Raw genomic sequence first — 9,459 nt, 5'->3', positions numbered from 1 at the left:
AGGGTATTTTAATACATATCTGTTTCACCGTTTAGAAATGAAAGCACTTTATGTATCTAGTCCCCCTATTTGAAGAAGTCATAAGTAGTCTGACCGATTCACTTATAGTGTATTAAAGTAGTCAAAAGTTTAGTATTTTGATCCAAACTCGTTGGTTGCATTTGCAGTTTGTTTTGGTTGTGTTGTGGGTTATGTTTTGCCCAATAGTAACTGAATGGTGGATGATGACTGGAGTAATTTTCTGTCTAAGTGAGTAGATAAAATGTTTCTAAACACTACTAAATTAATCCTGATGATGCCATGATTAATAAAAATCATGAATGAATCATGAATAATAATGAGTGAGAAAGTTACAGAGGCTACAACAAAATATGCTAACCTCTCACCATTACCAATAACAGAGGGGGTACGATACTTGTTCCTCTGTAACTTTCTCATTCATCATTTTTCAAATGGGAGAACTAGATACATTAAGTGCTTTCATTTCTAAACAGTAACACAGATGTGTATGAAAATATCCTCAAATAAAAGGTGACATTATATACTGTTTCCTAATATGAAACGTTTTATCTCAAATCCAAAATGCTGGAGCATATCGCCAAATTTAAAACTGTAAGCTTCACTGTCCAAACACATATGGTGTGGACTATGTGTGCCTGGTAAACACATGTGGATCTGGTGAACAGTTATCACTTGTTGACCAACTACAGGAATACTGACCTCAGAGTCTCCAGTTTACAGTGGGGATTCCCCAGTCCAGCAGAGAGCAGCTTCACTCCTGAATCCTTCAGGTCATTGTTACTCAGATCCAGCTCTCTCAGGTGTGATGGGTTTGACTTCAGACCTGAGACCAGAGAAGCACAGCCTTCCTCTGTGACTCCACAGCCTGACAGCCTGACAAAGAGATCATCATGATTTCACAAACACACTGTTAATTTAACCAGTAGTGTAGAAGGACAATGGCAGATGCATTTTGTTTATTCTCTCAAACAACATATAGATTCATCTTCCGTCTCCTAGAATTGTATAGTCATATTGTTATACTAATGTGAACATCAATGCATTGATTCAATATGTTTTTCAAGAATACATATATTTCTCTAAACTGAATATTTCTTCCTGATGATTAGTACTTAAATGTCATTTTATGTAGTCACAGAGCAGCTCTGGAGGCTTTGACCACTGGCAGCAGCCTCAGAAGTCCTTCCTCTGATCTGGAGTATTTCTTCAGGTCAAACACATCCAACTCATTTTCTGAAGTCAGCAACACAAATACCAGAGCTGACCACTGTGCAGGTGACAGTTCTTCTTCTGAGAGACTTCCTGAGCTCAGGTAGCTTTGGATCTCCTCCACTAGAGAATGGTCATTCAGTTCATTCAGACAGTGGAACAGATTGATGCACCTCTCTGGAGAGGGATTCTCCCTGATCTTCTCCTTGATGTACTTGACTGTTTCTTCATGGCTCTGTGAGCTGAATCTTGTCTTTGTCAGTAGACCTCGTAAGTGCTTCTGATTGGACTCCAGTGAGAGGCCCAGTAGGAAGCGGAGGAAAAGGTCCAGGTTTCCTGTCTCACTTTGTAAGGCTTTATCCACAGCACTCTTGTAGACAGTAACTTCAGGCTTGTCTCTGAACAGTGCAAAAAAGTTCCTGGTTGATTGAGGTTTTGCCATTAGATTCTCATTGTTGTTGATGAATGAGAGGAACACATATACAGCAGCCAGAAACTCCTGAATGCTCAGATGCACGAAGCAGTACACCTTGTCCTGGTACAGCCCACATTCCTCTTTAAAGAGTTCTGTGCACAATCCTGAGTACACTGAGGCTTCATTGACATCAATGCCAGCCTCTTTCAGGTCTTCTTCATAGAAAATCAGATTGCCATTCACAAGCTGTTGAAAAGCCAGTTTTCCCAGTGACAGAATGCTCTCTTTATTCCAGTGTGGACCTGTCTCTTCTTTCCCAAGATACTTTTCATTCTTCTGTTCAGTATGAAACACCACAAGGTGTGAGTACATCTCAGTCAGAGTCTTGGGCATCTCTTCTCTCTTACGTTTCAGCATGTGTTCAAGGACTGTTGCAGAAATCCAACAGAAGACTGGAATGTGGCACATGATGTGGAGGCTCCTTGATGTCTTTATGTGTGAGATGATTCTGCTGGCCAGGTCCTCATCACTGAATCTCTTCCTGAAGTACTCCTCCTTCTGTGGGTCATTGAACCCTCGTACCTCTGTCACCTGGCCAACACACCCTGAAGGGATCTTATTGGCTGCTGCAGGTCGGGTAGTTATCCAGAGGAGAGCAGAGGGAAGCAGATTTCCCTTGATGAGATTTGTCAGCAGAACATCCACTGAGGTTGACTCTGTGACGTCACAACAGATCTTGTTCTTCTGGAAGTCTAGGGGCAGTCGGCACTCATCCAGACCATCAAAGATGAACAGAACTTTGTACTTGTCGTAGTTGGAGATTCTTGATTGTTTGGTTTCCATTGAGAAATGATTAAGAAGTTCAATCAAAGTGTGTTTTTCATTTTTCATCAAATTCAGCTCCCGGAAAGGGAATGAAAATACAAATTGGACATCCTGATTTGCTTTTCCTTCAGCCCAGTCCAGAATGAACTTCTGCACAGAGACTGTTTTTCCAATGCCAGCGACTCCCTTTGTCAGCACAGTTCTGATAAGTTTGTCTTGTCCAGTTAAGGGTTTGAAGATGTTGTTACATTTGATTGCAGTCTCTGGTCTTGCTTGTTTCCTGGTTGTTGTCTCAATCTGTCTCAGCTCATGTTCATTATTGACCTCTCCTTTTCCACCCTCTGTGATGTAGAGCTCTGTATAGATCTTATTGAGAAGTGTTTGGTTTCCTTGTTTAGCGATCCCCTCAAATACACATTGAAACTTCTTCTTTAGATTAGATTTGAGTTCACGTTGGCAAATCACAGCAAGCTCATCTGAATGAAGAAATAACACAGAGGATATTAATATTACGTCTGTTTTAATGCATACAGTATTCTAGGACTGTTATAAAGTTTTAAATAAAAATAATTGATTCTCTTAACTGACTGTATAAATGTGTAAATGTTTTCATAATGCAATCCACACTGAAGTGACTGATTCTATTATTATTATTCGGTGTTACTGATGGTATCATGAATGTCTCTTTCTCGCTCCTCTTCTCTCTGTCTAAATTAATCACTTGATGAGGTCACTAGGTGTTGTGTTAAGGCTGCTACAATATCATTGAGTTACACAGCTACTTTAGCTGTACTTTAGCTACAGCTTTTAAATGTTCTAAAACAGCATTCAACATGAGGCAGACAGCTCTTACTTTTCTCCAGTGTGTCAGCAAGCTCCTTCTGGTTCATTTTCCTCAGGACGTGCAGTGTGATCTTCAGAGCCCCCTCTCTGGCACTGCTCTCCTGCTTCTCATCTTCAGCATCCACCACTTCCTTATCCTGCTTCTGACTCTCAAAGCCTTCTGGGAGTTCTGGACTAAGAATCCTCTTGAACATCTTCAGCTCCTTCTTCACAAATGTCATAATATTCTCTTCAAGCAACTGAAATAAATCAAGTCAATAAGTTAAGCAAGAGAAGAAATGCTTTCTCATTAACACATGAATGAATTATTGACAGATCAACTTTACTTGAGGTAAACAAAAACAAATGTACATAACAGGACCACATACACTGAATATGGAGGCCAGGTCTGTTTGCTGACTCTGGGAAGACTGACCACTGAGAATCTCTGACTCTGATCTCTCCTGTTGGTTTCTGTGGACAAAACATGAGATTACATCTCCTCATCCAGGGAGTGCACACATACACACACACACACACACACACACACACACACACACACACACACACACACACACACACACACACACACACACACACACACACACACACACACACACACACACACACACACACACACACACACACAAACACTCACACACACACACACACACAGGGAGGGATTGTAGTGTTTGTTTAATATTGTTTTAGGACTATGAAAATGGAAAAAAGGATTAGCCTATGGATTATGAAAACAACAAAAAGAAATGGGAAAATGGGAGAGGAGAAATGACTAGAGACAGTGTTGTTTAACTCACTGACCATGACCCATGAGTTCTTCTTACCTTTGTTCAGTAGAAAAGTCTCCCACTCTAAACATTATAGGTATATCCATAGACCAGTCACTCTTCATGGACACACAGCTGGGTACAGGGGAGGCTGGTCTCTCCTGCTTGATTGGGCTTCAACACAACAGAGACAAACATTACGTCTCTCATCTACTCTGAGCTCAGATGGGGAAACATAACAAGAGTTTCATTCCAAAACGCTATATATCCATTTTCAGAAATGTTGGTAAATTAGCTTCTATTGTTTGAAGAAATGATGAAAGAGATTGGTGTGTTTTTTCACTAGCTAATCATGGCATGGGGTTGTTCAATGACAGACATGTATTTGTTTAAAATCTATCACTTGATGGTTTAATTTCAGAGAGACCAAGAATCATGTTTTTTGCTAAATACTACATATCTGCCTCACTCTCAGAGAAATAAGTAGTACTGCTAGGTTTTACACAGTAATAATAATAAAAAAGAACGCTCGATCGAGGTGTTACTTTGGCAGATAATGTCACCCATCTAAATACATAGTTTTTTATTTATTTTTTATAATTAACAAAATGTATGTTGTTTTTGGTTTATGTCAGTTTCATTGTTTGTTATGCTATAAATTGTTATGTTATGGTTGTAAGTGGTCAAATGAACTAGAAAATGTAATATTTTGCAATTCTGAGTAATTACTACTTTAATAAGGATATATACTTTATTCAATACTACTGCAGTTACTAAATAATTCCAATAGATGGCAGCATAAGACCACAAATGACATTTCAGAAGGTTAGTTTAGTTTTCTCCCTGGATACACCACCACTCCCCCTCACAGGAAAACTCCTGCACACGCTTTACTGTCCCTTTCCACATTGCTAACGCAATAAGCCTGAACATTAATTTAGTCACCTCTGGTCGAGAAAAACGTATTTTCCTAGTACATTCATTGTCTGATTCATCAACCACCCGAGCCACTGCCTGTTCACCCCACTCTCATCCAGAAGGCGAGGTCAGTACAGGTGCATTAAAGCTGGGACTGAGAGAATGAAAAACAGCTTCTATCTCAAGGCCATCAGACTGTTAAATATCTATCACTAGCACATTAGAGGCTGCTGCTGCCTATTGAAATCACTGGCCACTTTAAGAAATGGAACACTAGTCACTTTAATAATGTTTACATATCTTGCACTACTCATCTCATATGTATATACTGTATTCTATAATATACTACTGTATCTTAGTCCATGCTGCTCTGTCATTGCTTGTACATATATGTATATATTCTTAAATTCCATTCCTTACTAGATTTGTGTGTTTTGGGTACATGTTGTGAAATTGTTAGATATTACTTGTTAGATATTACTGCACTGTCGGAGCTAGAAGCACAAGCATTTCGCTACACCCGCTATAACATCTGCTAAACACGTGTATGTGACAAATAACATTTGATTTGATTTGATGTAATTTATTGGTGGGCTGGAAGATGCACTCTTGTCTTTTCTATTCTGAGGTTATTTACTTCCAATATCAGATATGAAGATTATTTTCTATAATGCATGTAAACTAGGGTTGAGGTTAGTATATCTGACTAGTGATTATTTACCCGGGGTTCAACACCTGCTGTTGCTCTTCCAAAAGCATCACAGGCCTAATACGAGATATATAGCTAACTAAAGTAATGAGTGACCATTTTAGAAAATCATGGGAAACATAGTATTTGGTTGCATGCTATTTTATGTCAATCATATTGCTGCTTGTAGCCTATAACTGATGCTTCGTGGTCTTATGCTGCAATCTATTGGAAATATTTAGCAATTAAAAGTTATTAATTCACGTACAGACATTGGTGAGGCAGCTGAGAAATAAAGTGTATTAGATCAGTCTCAAACCTGCCCCACGCCAATTGCTGGACTTTCACACAGAGGTTACTAGGTCACCCAATTCAAACCACATTTGAAAAATAAAACAAATGTGTCTTATTTATCAAGTGTTCTGTCTTGCTATTATACATATAATAAAATAACAACAAAATAATCAAAACGCTATTTAATACTATAATTGTATTTACTAAGATAATATTATTACTAAAATAGTTTCTAAAAGTGTTCTAGGCTACCCTACCCTAGAATTAGGGGTTACGGCTAAAATAGGTTATAAGTAGGGTAAGAGTTTCTGTATAGCACTTTGTGACATCTGCTGGTGTAAAAAGGGCATTATAAATACATTTGATTGATTGTTAGGTTTAGGGTTTTTATGGCAAAAAACAGAATGGGTTTATAGCACTCTTGCGCCTCCCTTTGGCCATCTGTGGGTACTACATAACTCATTCATTACATTTTTTACATTTACATTTTACATATTTAGCAGACGGTCTTATCCAGAGCGACTTACAGTTAGTGAGTGCATACATTTTCATACTGGCCCCCCGTGGGAAACGATCCCACAACCCTGGCATTGCAAGCGCCATGCTGTACCAACTGAGCTATATGACACTTGCTAGGCTCATAATCTGAGGTAGCAACTGTGTCAGATCTACAAATCCATTAGCTAGACCACCCGATTAGACAACAATCACCCCATTATACCCATTTGGTTTGCAACTCAGTGAACCTGCGCGGCATTCGCTCAATTTGATGCCTACGAACAAAGATTTCGATGCATATCAAATTACCCAGCAGTCATTTAGAAACAACAAGTCATCAAAAAAAAAAATATTTCTTAATTAAAAAATGTCTTCTGGCTGTTTAAATCGGCCACATCTTGAAAAAGAGGACAGGGACATGAGTTTTCTTTAGATTGTACACTTTATTCTTAAAACAAATATGGTTAACCATGACCAGAAAATGTGTAATGTTTGATGGCTTTCCGCCAGCCATCGCCTCTAAAACTGTGTCTCACCTCACTATAGGTGACCACAACATGTACTCAGGTGAACAGTGTGCACGCTCACCAAGTAGCCATAACCTTGTTAATAATGAGTTACCTGAGGTAAACCTACAGGGTTAACGCTCACCAAGTAGCCGTAACCTTGGTAATAATAAGTTACCTGAGGTAAACCTACAGGGTTAACGCTCACCAAGTAGCCATAACCTTGTTAATAATGAGTTACCTGAGGTAAACCTACAGGGTTAACGCTCACCAAGTAGCCGTAAATTTGGTAATAATAAGTTACCTGAGGTAAACCTACAGGGTTAACGCTCACCAAGTAGCATTAACCTTGTTAATAATAAGTTACCTGAGGTAAACCTACAGGGTTAACGCTCACCAAGTAGCAGTAACCTTGTTAATAATAAGTTACCTGAGGTAAACCTACAGGGTTAACGCAGGCAGGTCTCATTGATAACAATAGTGAAGCTGGCATTGTGACGCAGAACAATGGACTGGGAATAGAACGTTCTGAAGGCGAGTCGGTGTCACGGAGCTCAATAGAACTAATAGGAGCTGGTAGGGTGAAAAATGACCAAACATAAGGCTTGGTTTTTCGCGATTACTTCATAACCAGGAACAGAAGGTAATATTATGAAACTTGGCTCCATGACGGATGCAATGAACTAATTTTATCAGAAATAAACGTTGTAAAAAATGTAACTTGAGGCGCCCCGAAAAAAATATTCAAAAAGTTCAGTCCTTGGACACAGAGGGGTTAAACACTAAAGTTACCGTCCATCATGTGAAGAGAGGAGAACCGGACAGAGGGATGGTAGGTAGCCAGCATCCGTCAACGAGAGAGGGAGAAGCCCTCCACGGTATTTAACAGGTGGAAGAAACAACCAGGGAGCTCCATCGGTCCACAAGAAATGCAGGCAGCCGGTGATGATGTAGTGGTAGCTAGGATAACTAGGATGCTGCTGGTAGAGTAGCTAGCTTAGCTAGCTGTACCGACTAGCTTGGATAGCTAGCTAACTGGACAATATGCTTGGCACCAAACCGTACGTGGACGCGGACAGTTCTGTACGGGGACGCGGACAGTTCCAGAACGCGGACATGAGCAGAGCAACACAATACACTTACATTTACATTTTAATTACTTAGCAGACGCTCTTATCCAGAGTGACTTACAGTTAGTGAGTGCATACATAACCCAGTCTTTACACTGGCTTACATTAGTCATATTCATTTTTATATGTAAAACAAACATTCAAAGTTTTTTTTATAACAATATTTTGAGATCTGGGCCAATATCCCCAAAGTGTCTCAGAGTAGAACATTGGTCGTATAAGTGCTGAGAATAAAGACATTTTACACTTATGGGTATAAATTAAAGCTATGCATGAAGCCTCTAGTCCCACCTAGTCGGTAGATATTTAGGACACCTCATGAGCTGTCCTAACCAGTTAAGAGGTACCAGCAGGTGTCTTGATAATAGAAACATGCAGCGAGTCAGTGGTTCCTGCGCCACATGTAATTGCTTTGGAGTAGTTAAAAATAATATTTTTATATTTCTATATGATCAATCCATAAATAATATAGACCTACATGCAACCGTATGTCTTGTGCTTTTGGCAATGATTTCTGTATAATAATTATGTATAAGTGATACCATTAATGTCTGCATAGCATGTTGTCTTCATTTTGGCATTTTAACTCATGCTTATTTCTGAAGAGTAACTCAGGTTTTCGCCCAGCGGCTAAGGAGTTGGAGCTGTGGCAGGAGTTGGACCTATGGCAGAAAGGTGGCTGGTTCAAATCCCGGGCCGGGCGCTGGAAAAAACGGCCGGGCTTGATCTGACCACTGGAGGGCTGCTGGGTTCACATCCTCAAAACATTCACCTTTCGTTGATCAGAACTCTAGAGGTTCTTCTTCACTGAACCCAAAAATATATATAACTTTTAGTGGTTCCATATATTAAGGAAGTGATAGAAGCATTTCTGTTTCTATAAGGAACCTTCTTTTCTAAGTGTATAATAAACACGTTTTTCTTTTGATTATTTAATTACCTACATCATGTTATTTCAAGTTATCCCTTTGGAGCGCAACATCACGTTGTTAAAAAATAATCCTAAATTGGCCATGGCTATAAATTGGGCAATTGAAGGCATCTAGGGCGAAATATGTGTTCGATGAAAATGAACATTGTATGCAAAGTTGTAGGCAACATTATTGGCAAGGGACTTGATGCCTACTATGCCAAAGCTATTTAGAGTTGTTAAACGGGTTTGAACAGTGTGTTGGTATAACGGTAATATTGTCAAAATTCCACTTGTAAAAAACATCAGAATTGGTAAAAAAAATATGCATTCCATTATATTAGGCAATAATGAAGAGTAGGCAAAGTGGTTGTGTCGTTAAAATCCTATCAAATGTCTTCCATTGCAACGAGTCCAGTCAGGGTGCTGCAGAAC

The 9,459-nt window shown here is 39.3% G+C and overlaps 1 protein-coding gene across 1 annotated transcript; it reads right to left on the bottom strand.

Moving 5' to 3' along the window:
* Positions 1-1,153: 1,153 nt before the first annotated feature.
* Positions 1,154-2,946, bottom strand: LOC311124346 (NLR family CARD domain-containing protein 3-like; the record flags this gene model as incomplete). Its single annotated transcript, XM_084198506.1, has 1 exon — positions 1,154-2,946. A coding segment is annotated over one exon (1,793 nt), but the record flags the coding sequence as incomplete, so codon positions are not given.
* Positions 2,947-9,459: the final 6,513 nt, after the last annotated feature.

The sequence above is a fragment of the Coregonus lavaretus genome (assembly GCF_964263955.1).
Source record: "Coregonus lavaretus genome assembly, contig: HAP1_SCAFFOLD_9562, whole genome shotgun sequence".
Classification (NCBI taxonomy): domain Eukaryota; kingdom Metazoa; phylum Chordata; class Actinopteri; order Salmoniformes; family Salmonidae; genus Coregonus; species Coregonus lavaretus.
Note: the sequence above shows the minus strand (reverse complement) of the source record. Positions and strands in the feature narration are given on the sequence as shown.